At 54.7% G+C, this 12920-nt stretch overlaps 3 protein-coding genes and 1 pseudogene across 3 annotated transcripts; all 4 read left to right on the top strand.

Annotated features, from left to right (window-relative positions):
* Positions 1-563: 563 nt before the first annotated feature.
* Positions 564-2304, top strand: LOC136363120 (inositol 1,4,5-trisphosphate receptor-interacting protein-like 1; annotated as a pseudogene).
* Positions 2305-3875: 1571 nt separating this feature from the next.
* Positions 3876-5592, top strand: LOC136363119 (inositol 1,4,5-trisphosphate receptor-interacting protein-like 1). The gene is given in 3 exon segments (XM_066322206.1): positions 3876-4656; positions 4659-4985; positions 4988-5592. Coding segments are annotated over 3 exon segments (1713 nt in total).
* Positions 5593-7165: 1573 nt separating this feature from the next.
* On the top strand, positions 7166-8884 carry LOC136363118 (inositol 1,4,5-trisphosphate receptor-interacting protein-like 1). The gene has a single exon (XM_066322205.1). It carries the CDS (start codon positions 7166-7168, stop codon positions 8882-8884), a length of 1719 nt encoding a protein of 572 aa, XP_066178302.1.
* A 1577-nt stretch (positions 8885-10461) lies between these two features.
* On the top strand, positions 10462-12180 carry LOC136363116 (inositol 1,4,5-trisphosphate receptor-interacting protein-like 1). The gene has a single exon (XM_066322204.1). The coding sequence runs from the start codon at positions 10462-10464 to the stop codon at positions 12178-12180; it is 1719 nt and encodes a 572-aa protein (XP_066178301.1).
* Positions 12181-12920: the final 740 nt, after the last annotated feature.

Genomic DNA, 12920 nt, shown 5'->3' with positions numbered 1-12920 from the left:
GCTTCCAACATGGCATCTAGGAGACTGCAATGGAGGGCAGATGAAAAGAGATCCAAAAGAAGAACAATGGGAGTTCTTTTGAATCTGGAAGGTTCATTCCAAGGCAGCCTAAGCACTACACCAGGGCACTCTGAGTGGCCGAAGCCAGGGTGGGGACAAGGGTGGGATTGTGACGTTGCTGTGGCCCACCTGTGACATCTCACGGACGTGTCACAATGGGGCAGCTGTAAAAGGCCCCAGCAGGTCCCGCTGGCCCCGCATTTGCTCCGGAAGCGGTGAGTGCGCACGTGCTGGGGAGGCTGGGCTGGGGAAGAGGGCCGGGCCAGAAACGCTGCAGCCGGGGCTGGGCTCTCCCCTGCGTGCAGGGACAGCCCCTCATGGGACGGCCTTGGGCAGGCCACGGTGCTGCTGCTGCTGCTGCTGCTGCCACTGCTGGGGCAGCGGGACTGGCCTGGTGGCCTGCAGCTCTCTGGGGCCCTGTCCTTCCTCCCCCAGATCCCTGGGCGTCCTGTCTTCCCTCCCGCAAGCAGCAGTTCCCTCTCCCCCCTCGTAGCCTCACGCAAGGTCTTCCTTCCATCCTCCTGCAGACCATGAAATCCGTAGCATTCCTTTTCGTGCTGGTGAAGGCCCTCAGCCAGTACCTGCAGCCTGTGGGTGATGTTTGGGACGAGGAAACACGTCTGCGCATGGAAGCGCGTGCAAAGCGCCTGGAGTGGGAGAGGATTCGGCTGGAGCAGGAGGTGGAGCAGCTCAGCTGAAGCAGGTGCAGGTCTGGCAGCCCGTGGCTGTTACTGTGCTCCTGCTGCTTCTCTTGGTCCTGTGGTTCATCGGCTGGAAAAGCAGCCTGAGGAGAGAGGAGCTGGAGGAAGAAAACAGTGGTGCCAATGGCGAGGAAGTCCCAAACGCGGACGCAAACGAAGGAGACGATGGTGGAAACGAAGAAGCCGATGCCAGCCGGCAGGAAGACAGCAATGTGCAGGAAGCCGGCCAGGGTGCTGCAAACGAAGGAGGCTCTGTTCCTGCAGATGAAGGCGGCGATGCTGAGGATGAAGAGGAAGCTGGCGATGCTGCTTTAAATGAAGAAGATGACATTGTAAATGAAGTCATCAATGAGATTGCAACGAGATTGCAAACAACAATGATGGGCAAGCCTAGTCCAAGGAGAAGAACACGATTTTGACGATCAGTTGGAAGAATTCTAATGGAGCGCATACAGTGGCCTGTACAGGACCTGCAGAAAGGCTGTGAGTGGACAACTGAGCTCATGGACAATTATATAGCTTGCTTTGCACACGTCCTGTCCGACAGTTTCTACCCGGTCCTGCCAAGAGCCATCGGGGTGGGCAGTGCCTTTGAAGGGTGGAGTCCCGAGAGCAGGACGTTGTGTACCGCGTGCTCATCCCCATGACTCCTCCCGAGGCCACAGCTTCCACCTGGAGCTGGACCCTGCAGGGCAGAGGCACGTCAGGAACTTCCGTGTCCGTGTGCAGCTGGAGTGCACCTGCTCCAGGGAGCAGCAGGCGGACAAGATGCTGTGCTTCCTGCACCACCCCGAGGAGGAGCTGAGGAGCAACCAGGATCCCAGCCTCCTGGACACCCTGTGCACCGACTCCTACCTCGACGTGCACAAAACCGCCCGCTGGCTCTACCAAGTGGTGAGAGCAGTCTGGCCAGCTTTGCCTCAGTCACACAGCTGGCATTTAAAGCTGCTGCCCTCCAGACGCTCCTGCCAGATCCAGGTGACCAACGGCACAGAAAGCTTCAGGATCGAGATGCTGCTTGGGGTGCAGAGAGACGACTCACACATCTTTGTCAGCAGCCAGCCTAGAGAGGCCTACACCCCAAGCACAACCTGGGCCTGAGACTTATGCTGTGCAGAGACGAGTTCTTCAAGCACATTGCCAGGCAGGCCCCCCTGACAGTTTGCACCTCAAGGGCCTGCAGTTCTTCACCCGTCTGCAGCTGGGCTTCGGCTTTTCCCACCTACACCACCAAGACCATCGTCATGCACCTGCTCAACGTCGAGCCCGTGTCATCGTGGCGCAGGAGAGACTTGCTGCTGCGGCTGGTGGATATCAGCGAGAGCCTGCGCCTGTGTTGTGCAAGCACAACGCCTCAACCACTTCATCGTGGGCAACTGGAGGCTTCCTGAGGACATCACTTTACCCCGAGACGTTCAAATGGATAAGAGAAACAACCTCTTCCATCACCTGGCACAGCAATCGACCCGCCCACACACAGGCGATCGGTGAGTACCAGGTGCTGAGAAAGTGGTTCAAAAGAGTACTTCTCGGGCAACGCTGAATGAAGGAAGCAGAGCAGCTGTGCCTATGAGCACAGAGCTGTGCTCGGGCTGCTCACACCCGGCAGTGGACACCCACCTCCTAGGACAAATTTGGTGCGTTAAGGAGAGGAGGATGCGGGCAAAGCTCTGCTGAAGGCCCCCACCGCCTCTCCTGCCGCCTCAGCAGCTGGAGGGCCAGGGAGGATTTATTCTACCTCCTCGTGTCAGATCCTTCTCAAAAGAAGGCACCCAGACCTGCATAAAGCCCCGCTCATGTCCGAACCCTTCCACTCCGAAAAGCGCACCTGAAGAGAGCGCACGCCCATACATGCGAGAACAAAGTCACCCAAACCCCACCTGCAACATGCAGTTGTTCCTGGCCTTTGAGAAGAGCCCAAAATGGGAGCACGAAAGGAGGAGCAATGTTGGACAGAAAAGGGAAGAAGAAGGACGGCAAAAAACCCCAAGAGGAATACCCAGGGCTGCTTGCCTGGGATCATTCCATGGATGGACTTTCTCCTTGTCTCCAGAAGGGAGACTTTTAGGTCAGCATTGGACCGAGCGTGTTGGAGCTGACCTGAAATTTTGTTTATGTAAAAATGTTGAGTTTTTGTTTCATGAGATAGACATATATATTTCTAAGTTTTTGTTGTTGTTGTTTTTTTTTTGTATATACAAGTTATAAATGATAAAGTTTTTCAATTAGTATATTGAATCGTTAAATACAATAAAAATACTAATATAAAAATATCAGGAGACGAAGTATGTCATTCTTATGTCACGATTAAAAGTAATTCTAAATAGTTGTTTGTGTAATGATGTCATATGGATGTGGCATTTGGGGGGAAATCTGGCTGATGGGTGCAGTAGGCAGCGCTAAGTTTGCGGTTGAACTGTGTGATCTTCAGGGTGTTTTTTCCACTTTGCTGACTCAGAGATCCAAGTGCAGCACAACCAGTGAGGAATCAAAGCTCAGACTCCATGATGATCAAGGCTAGCTTCCAACATGGCTATCTAGGAGACTGCCAATGGAGGGCAGATGAAAAGAGATCCAAAAGAAAGAACAATGGGAGTTCTTTTGAATCTGGAAGGTTCATTCCAAGGCAGCCTTAAGCACTACACCAGGGTCACTCTGAGTGGCCGAGCCAGGGTGGGGACAAAGGGTGGGATTGTGACGTGCTGTGGCCACCTGTGACATCTCACGACGTGTCACAATGGGGGCAGCTGTAAAAGGCCCCAGCAGGTCACGCTGGCCCCGCATTGCTCCGGAAAGCGGTGAGTGCGCACGTGCTGGGGAGGCTGGGCTGGGGAAGAGGGCCGGGCCAGAAACGCTGCAGCCGGGGCTGGGCTCTGCCCCTGCGTGCAGGGACAGCCCCTCATGGGACGGCCTTGGGCAGGCCACGGTGCTGCTGCTGCTGCTGCTGCTGCCACTGCTGGGGCAGCGGGACTGGCCTGGTGGCCTGCAGCTCTCTGGGGCCCTGTCCTTCCTCCCCCAGATCCCTGGGCGTCCTGTCTTCTCTCCCGCAAGCAGCAGTTCCCTCTCCCCCCTCGTAGCCTCACGCAAGGTCTTCCTTCCATCCTCCTGCAGACCATGAAATCCGTAGCATTCCTTTTCGTGCTGGTGAAGGCCCTCAGCCAGTACCTGCAGCCTGTGGGTGATGTTTGGGACGAGGAAACACGTCTGCGCATGGAAGCGCGTGCAAAGCGCCTGGAGTGGGAGAGGATTCGGCTGGAGCAGGAGGTGGAGCAGCTCAGCCTGAAGCAGGTGCAGGTCTGGCAGCCCGTGGCTGTTACTGTGCTCCTGCTGCTTCTCTTGGTCCTGTGGTTCATCGGCTGGAAAAGCAGCCTGAGGAGAGAGGAGCTGGAGGAAGAAAACAGTGGTGCCAATGGCGAGGAAGTCCCAAACGCGGACGCAAACGAAGGAGACGATGGTGGAAACGAAGAAGCCGATGCCAGCCGGCAGGAAGACAGCAATGTGCAGGAAGCCGGCCAGGGTGCTGCAAACGAAGGAGGCTCTGTTCCTGCAGATGAAGGCGGCGATGCTGAGGATGAAGAGGAAGCTGGCGATGCTGCTTTAAATGAAGAAGATGACATTGTAAATGAAGTCATCAATGAGATTGCAAACGAGATTGCAAACAACAATGATGAGGCAAGCCTAGTCCAAGGAGAAGACAACGATTTTGACGATCACGTTGGAAGAATTCTAATGGAGCGCATACAGTGGCCTGTACAGGACCTGCAGAAAGGCTGTGAGTGGACAACTGAGCTCATGGACAATTATATAGCTTGCTTTGCACACGTCCTGTCCGACAGTTTTCTACCCGGTCCTGCCAAGAGCCATCGGGGTGGCAGTGCCTTTGAAGGGTGGAGTCCCGAGAGCAGGACGTTGTGTACCGCGTGCTCATCCCCATGACTCCTCCCCGAGGCCACAGCTTCCACCTGGAGCTGGACCCTGCAGGGCAGAGGCACGTCAGGAACTTCCGTGTCCGTGTGCAGCTGGAGTGCACCTGCTCCAGGGAGCAGCAGGCGGACAAGATGCTGTGCTTCCTGCACCACCCAGAGGAGGAGCTGAGGAGCAACCAGGATCCCAGCCTCCTGGACACCCTGTGCACCGACTCCTACCTCGACGTGCACAAAACCGCCCGCTGGCTCTACCAAGTGGTGAGAGCAGTCTGGCCAGCTTTGCCTCAGTCACACAGCTGGCATTAAAGCTGCTGCCCTCCAGACGCTCCTGCCAGATCCAGGTGACCAACGGCACAGAAAGCTTCAGGATCGAGATGCTGCTTGGGGTGCAGAGAGACGACTCACACATCTTTGTCAGCAGCCAGCCGAGAGAGGCCTACACCCCAAGCACAACCTGGCCTGAGACTTATGCTGTGGCAGAGACCGAGTTCTTCAAGCACATTGCCAGGCAGGCCCCCCCTGACAGTTTGCACCTCAAGTGCCTGCAGTTCTTCACCCGTCTGCAGCTGGGCTTCGGCTTTTCCACCTACACCACCAAGACCATCGTCATGCACCTGCTCAACGTCGAGCCCGTGTCATCGTGGCGCAGGAGAGACTTGCTGCTGCGGCTGGTGGATATCAGCGAGAGCCTGCGCCTGTGTGTGCAAGCAAAACGCCTCAACCACTTCATCGTGGGCAACTGGAGGCTTCCTGAGGACATCACTTTACCCCGAGACGTTCAAATGGATAAGAGAAACAACCTCTTCCATCACCTGGCACAGCAATCGACCGCCCACACACAGGCGATCGGTGAGTACCAGGTGCTGAGAAAGTGGTTCAAAAGAGTACTTCTCGGGCAACGCTGAATGAAGGAAGCAGAGCAGCTGTGCCTATGAGCACAGAGCTGTGCTCGGGCTGCTCACACCCGGCAGTGGACACCCACCTCCTAGGACAAATTTGGTGCGTTAAGGAGAGGAGGATGCGGGCAAAGGCTCTGCTGAAGGCCCCCACCGCCTCTCCTGCCGCCTCAGCAGCTGGAGGGCCATGGGAGGATTTATTCTACCTCCTCGTGTCAGATCCTTCTCCAAAAGAAGGCACCCAGACCTGCATAAAGCCCCGCTCATGTCCGAACCCTTCCACTCCGAAAAGCGCACATGAAGAGAGCGCACGCCATACATGCGAGAACAAAGTCACCAAACCCCACCTGCAACATGCAGTTGTTCCTGGCCTTTGAGAAGAGCCCAAAATGGGAGCACGAAAGGAGGAGCAATGTTGGACAGAAAAGGGAAGAAGAAGGACGGCAAAAAACCCCAAGAGGAATACCCAGGGCTGCTTGCCTGGGATCATTCCATGGATGGACTTTCTCCTTGTCTCCAGAAGGGAGACTTTTAGGTCAGCATTGGACCGAGCGTGTTGGAGCTGACCTGAAATTTTGTTTATGTAAAAATGTTGAGTTTTTGTTTCATGGAGAGACATATATATTTCTAAGTTTTTTGTTGTTGTTGTTTTTTTTTTGTATATACAAGTTATAAATGATAAAGTTTTTCAATTAGTATATTGAATCGTTAAATACAATAAAAATACTAATATAAAAATATCAGGAGACTAAGTATGTCATTCTTATGTCACGATTAAAAGTAATTCTAAATAGTTGTTTGTGTAATGATGTCATATGGATGTGGCATTTGGGGGGAAATCTGGCTGATGGGTGCAGTAGGCAGCGCTAAGTTTGCGGTTGAACTGTGTGATCTTCAGGGTGTTTTTTCCACTTTGCTGACTCAGAGATCCAAGTGCAGCACAACCAGTGAGGAATCAAAGCTCAGACTCCATGATGATCAAGGCTAGCTTCCAACATGGCTATCTAGGAGACTGCCAATGGAGGGCAGATGAAAAGAGATCCAAAAGAAAGAACAATGGGAGTTCTTTTGAATCTGGAAGGTTCATTCCAAGGCAGCCTTAAGCACTACACCAGGGTCACTCTGAGTGGCCGAGCCAGGGTGGGGACAAAGGGTGGGATTGTGACGTGCTGTGGCCACCTGTGACATCTCACGGACGTGTCACAATGGGGGCAGCTGTAAAAGGCCCCAGCAGGTCACGCTGGCCCCGCATTGCTCCGGAAAGCGGTGAGTGCGCACGTGCTGGGGAGGCTGGGCTGGGGAAGAGGGCCGGGCCAGAAACGCTGCAGCCGGGGCTGGGCTCTCCCCCTGCGTGCAGGGACAGCCCCTCATGGGACGGCCTTGGGCAGGCCACGGTGCTGCTGCTGCTGCTGCTGCTGCCACTGCTGGGGCAGCGGGACTGGCCTGGTGGCCTGCAGCTCTCTGGGGCCCTGTCCTTCCTCCCCCAGATCCCTGGGCGTCCTGTCTTCCCTCCCGCAAGCAGCAGTTCCCTCTCCCCCCTCGTAGCCTCACGCAAGGTCTTCCTTCCATCCTCCTGCAGACCATGAAATCCGTAGCATTCCTTTTCGTGCTGGTGAAGGCCCTCAGCCAGTACCTGCAGCCTGTGGGTGATGTTTGGGACGAGGAAACACGTCTGCGCATGGAAGCGCGTGCAAAGCGCCTGGAGTGGGAGAGGATTCGGCTGGAGCAGGAGGTGGAGCAGCTCAGCCTGAAGCAGGTGCAGGTCTGGCAGCCCGTGGCTGTTACTGTGCTCCTGCTGCTTCTCTTGGTCCTGTGGTTCATCGGCTGGAAAAGCAGCCTGAGGAGAGAGGAGCTGGAGGAAGAAAACAGTGGTGCCAATGGCGAGGAAGTCCCAAACGCGGACGCAAACGAAGGAGACGATGGTGGAAACGAAGAAGCCGATGCCAGCCGGCAGGAAGACAGCAATGTGCAGGAAGCCGGCCAGGGTGCTGCAAACGAAGGAGGCTCTGTTCCTGCAGATGAAGGCGGCGATGCTGAGGATGAAGAGGAAGCTGGCGATGCTGCTTTAAATGAAGAAGATGACATTGTAAATGAAGTCATCAATGAGATTGCAAACGAGATTGCAAACAACAATGATGAGGCAAGCCTAGTCCAAGGAGAAGACAACGATTTTGACGATCACGTTGGAAGAATTCTAATGGAGCGCATACAGTGGCCTGTACAGGACCTGCAGAAAGGCTGTGAGTGGACAACTGAGCTCATGGACAATTATATAGCTTGCTTTGCACACGTCCTGTCCGACAGTTTCTACCCGGTCCTGCCAAGAGCCATCGGGGTGGGCAGTGCCTTTGAAGGGTGGAGTCCCCGAGAGCAGGACGTTGTGTACCGCGTGCTCATCCCCATGACTCCTCCCCGAGGCCACAGCTTCCACCTGGAGCTGGACTCTGCAGGGCAGAGGCACGTCAGGAACTTCCGTGTCCGTGTGCAGCTGGAGTGCACCTGCTCCAGGGAGCAGCAGGCGGACAAGATGCTGTGCTTCCTGCACCACCCCGAGGAGGAGCTGAGGAGCAACCAGGATCCCAGCCTCCTGGACACCCTGTGCACCGACTCCTACCTCGACGTGCACAAAACCGCCCGCTGGCTCTACCAAGTGGTGAGAGCAGTCTGGCCAGCTTTGCCTCAGTCACACAGCTGGCATTTAAAGCTGCTGCCCTCCAGACGCTCCTGCCAGATCCAGGTGACCAACGGCACAGAAAGCTTCAGGATCGAGATGCTGCTTGGGGTGCAGAGAGACGACTCACACATCTTTGTCAGCAGCCAGCCGAGAGAGGCCTACACCCCAAGCACAACCTGGCCTGAGACTTATGCTGTGGCAGAGACCGAGTTCTTCAAGCACATTGCCAGGCAGGCCCCCCCTGACAGTTTGCACCTCAAGTGCCTGCAGTTCTTCACCCGTCTGCAGCTGGGCTTCGGCTTTTCCACCTACACCACCAAGACCATCGTCATGCACCTGCTCAACGTCGAGCCCGTGTCATCGTGGCGCAGGAGAGACTTGCTGCTGCGACTGGTGGATATCAGCGAGAGCCTGCGCCTGTGTGTGCAAGCAAAACGCCTCAACCACTTCGTCGTGGGCAACTGGAGGCTTCCTGAGGACATCACTTTACCCCGAGACGTTCAAATGGATAAGAGAAACAACCTCTTCCATCACCTGGCACAGCAATCGACCGCCCACACGCAGGCGATCGGTGAGTACCAGGTGCTGAGAAAGTGGTTCAAAAGAGTACTTCTCGGGCAACGCTGAATGAAGGAAGCGGAGCAGCCGTGCCTACGAGCACAGAGCTGTGCTCGGGCTGCTCACACCCGGCAGTGGACACCCACCTCCTAGGACAAATTTGGTGCGTTAAGGAGAGGAGGATGCGGGCAAAGGCTCTGCTGAAGGCCCCCACCGCCTCTCCTGCCGCCTCAGCAGCTGGAGGGCCATGGGAGGATTTATTCTACCTCCTCGTGTCAGATCCTTTTCCAAAAGAAGGCACCCAGACCTGCATAAAGCCCCGCTCATGTCTGAACCCTTCCACTCCGAAAAGCGCACATGAAGAGAGCGCACGCCATACATGCGAGAACAAAGTCACCAAACCCACCTGCAACATGCAGTTGTTCCTGGCCTTTGAGAAGAGCCCAAAATGGGAGCACGAAAGGAGGAGCAATGTTGGACAGAAAAGGAAGAAGAAAGACGGCAAAAAACCCCAAGAGGAATACCCAGGGCTGCTTGCCTGGGATCATTCCATGGATGGACTTTCTCCTTGTCTCCAGAAGGGAGACTTTTAGGTCAGCATTGGACCAAGCGTGTTGGAGCTGACCTGAAATTTTGTTTATGTAAAAATGTTGAGTTTTTGTTTCATGGAGAGACATATATATTACTAAGTTTTTTTGGGTTTTTTTTGGTTTTTTTTTTTTGTATATACAAGTTATAAATGATAAAGTTTTTCAATTAGTATATTGAATCGTTAAATACAATAAAAATACTAATATAAAAATATCAGGAGACTAAGTATGTCATTCTTATGTCACGATTAAAAGTAATTCTAAATAGTTGTTTGTGTAATGATGTCATATGGATGTGGCATTTGGGGGGAAATCTGGCTGATGGGTGCAGTAGGCAGCGCTAAGTTTGCGGTTGAACTGTGTGATCTTCAGGGTGTTTTTTCAACTTTGCTGACTCAGAGATCCAAGTGCAGCACAACCAGTGAGGAATCAAAGCTCAGACTCCATGATGATCAAGGCTAGCTTCCAACATGGCTATCTAGGAGACTGCCAATGGAGGGCAGATGAAAAGAGATCCAAAAGAAAGAACAATGGGAGTTCTTTTGAATCTGGAAGGTTCATTCCAAGGCAGCCTTAAGCACTACACCAGGGTCACTCTGAGTGGCCGAGCCAGGGTGGGGACAAAGGGTGGGATTGTGACGTGCTGTGGCCACCTGTGACATCTCACGGACGTGTCACAATGGGGGCAGCTGTAAAAGGCCCCAGCAGGTCACGCTGGCCCCGCATTGCTCCGGAAAGCGGTGAGTGCGCACGTGCTGGGGAGGCTGGGCTGGGGAAGAGGGCCGGGCCAGAAACGCTGCAGCCGGGGCTGGGCTCTCCCCCTGCGTGCAGGGACAGCCCCTCATGGGACGGCCTTGGGCAGGCCACGGTGCTGCTGCTGCTGCTGCTGCTGCCACTGCTGGGGCAGCGGGACTGGCCTGGTGGCCTGCAGCTCTCTGGGGCCCTGTCCTTCCTCCCCCAGATCCCTGGGCGTCCTGTCTTCCCTCCCGCAAGCAGCAGTTCCCTCTCCCCCCTCGTAGCCTCACGCAAGGTCTTCCTTCCATCCTCCTGCAGACCATGAAATCCGTAGCATTCCTTTTCGTGCTGGTGAAGGCCCTCAGCCAGTACCTGCAGCCTGTGGGTGATGTTTGGGACGAGGAAACACGTCTGCGCATGGAAGCGCGTGCAAAGCGCCTGGAGTGGGAGAGGATTCGGCTGGAGCAGGAGGTGGAGCAGCTCAGCCTGAAGCAGGTGCAGGTCTGGCAGCCCATGGCTGTTACTGTGCTCCTGCTGCTTCTCTTGGTCCTGTGGTTCATCGGCTGGAAAAGCAGCCTGAGGAGAGAGGAGCTGGAGGAAGAAAACAGTGGTGCCAATGGCGAGGAAGTCCCAAACGCGGACGCAAACGAAGGAGACGATGGTGGAAACGAAGAAGCCGATGCCAGCCGGCAGGAAGACAGCAATGTGCAGGAAGCCGGCCAGGGTGCTGCAAACGAAGGAGGCTCTGTTCCTGCAGATGAAGGCGGCGATGCTGAGGATGAAGAGGAAGCTGGCGATGCTGCTTTAAATGAAGAAGATGACATTGTAAATGAAGTCATCAATGAGATTGCAAACGAGATTGCAAACAACAATGATGAGGCAAGCCTAGTCCAAGGAGAAGACAACGATTTTGACGATCACGTTGGAAGAATTCTAATGGAGCGCATACAGTGGCCTGTACAGGACCTGCAGAAAGGCTGTGAGTGGACAACTGAGCTCATGGACAATTATATAGCTTGCTTTGCACACGTCCTGTCCGACAGTTTCTACCCGGTCCTGCCAAGAGCCATCGGGGTGGGCAGTGCCTTTGAAGGGTGGAGTCCCCGAGAGCAGGACGTTGTGTACCGCGTGCTCATCCCCATGACTCCTCCCCGAGGCCACAGCTTCCACCTGGAGCTGGACTCTGCAGGGCAGAGGCACGTCAGGAACTTCCGTGTCCGTGTGCAGCTGGAGTGCACCTGCTCCAGGGAGCAGCAGGCGGACAAGATGCTGTGCTTCCTGCACCACCCCGAGGAGGAGCTGAGGAGCAACCAGGATCCCAGCCTCCTGGACACCCTGTGCACCGACTCCTACCTCGACGTGCACAAAACCGCCCGCTGGCTCTACCAAGTGGTGAGAGCAGTCTGGCCAGCTTTGCCTCAGTCACACAGCTGGCATTTAAAGCTGCTGCCCTCCAGACGCTCCTGCCAGATCCAGGTGACCAACGGCACAGAAAGCTTCAGGATCGAGATGCTGCTTGGGGTGCAGAGAGACGACTCACACATCTTTGTCAGCAGCCAGCCGAGAGAGGCCTACACCCCAAGCACAACCTGGCCTGAGACTTATGCTGTGGCAGAGACCGAGTTCTTCAAGCACATTGCCAGGCAGGCCCCCCCTGACAGTTTGCACCTCAAGTGCCTGCAGTTCTTCACCCGTCTGCAGCTGGGCTTCGGCTTTTCCACCTACACCACCAAGACCATCGTCATGCACCTGCTCAACGTCGAGCCCGTGTCATCGTGGCGCAGGAGAGACTTGCTGCTGCGACTGGTGGATATCAGCGAGAGCCTGCGCCTGTGTGTGCAAGCAAAACGCCTCAACCACTTCGTCGTGGGCAACTGGAGGCTTCCTGAGGACATCACTTTACCCCGAGACGTTCAAATGGATAAGAGAAACAACCTCTTCCATCACCTGGCACAGCAATCGACCGCCCACACGCAGGCGATCGGTGAGTACCAGGTGCTGAGAAAGTGGTTCAAAAGAGTACTTCTCGGGCAACGCTGAATGAAGGAAGCGGAGCAGCCGTGCCTACGAGCACAGAGCTGTGCTCGGGCTGCTCACACCCGGCAGTGGACACCCACCTCCTAGGACAAATTTGGTGCGTTAAGGAGAGGAGGATGCGGGCAAAGGCTCTGCTGAAGGCCCCCACCGCCTCTCCTGCCGCCTCAGCAGCTGGAGGGCCATGGGAGGATTTATTCTACCTCCTCGTGTCAGATCCTTTTCCAAAAGAAGGCACCCAGACCTGCATAAAGCCCCGCTCATGTCTGAACCCTTCCACTCCGAAAAGCGCACATGAAGAGAGCGCACGCCATACATGCGAGAACAAAGTCACCAAACCCCACCTGCAACATGCAGTTGTTCCTGGCCTTTGAGAAGAGCCCAAAATGGGAGCACGAAAGGAGGAGCAATGTTGGACAGAAAAGGGAAGAAGAAAGACGGCAAAAAACCCCAAGAGGAATACCCAGGGCTGCTTGCCTGGGATCATTCCATGGATGGACTTTCTCCTTGTCTCCAGAAGGGAGACTTTTAGGTCAGCATTGGACCAAGCGTGTTGGAGCTGACCTGAAATTTTGTTTATGTAAAAATGTTGAGTTTTTGTTTCATGGAGAGACATATATATTACTAAGTTTTTTTGGGTTTTTTTTGGTTTTTTTTTTTTGTATATACAAGTTATAAATGATAAAGTTTTTCAATTAGTATATTGAATCATTAAATACAATAAAAATACTAATATAAAAATATCA

This window comes from Sylvia atricapilla, chromosome 6 (genome assembly GCF_009819655.1).
Source record: "Sylvia atricapilla isolate bSylAtr1 chromosome 6, bSylAtr1.pri, whole genome shotgun sequence".
In the NCBI taxonomy this organism is placed as follows: domain Eukaryota; kingdom Metazoa; phylum Chordata; class Aves; order Passeriformes; family Sylviidae; genus Sylvia; species Sylvia atricapilla.
This window is presented reverse-complemented; position numbering and strand designations above follow the sequence as displayed.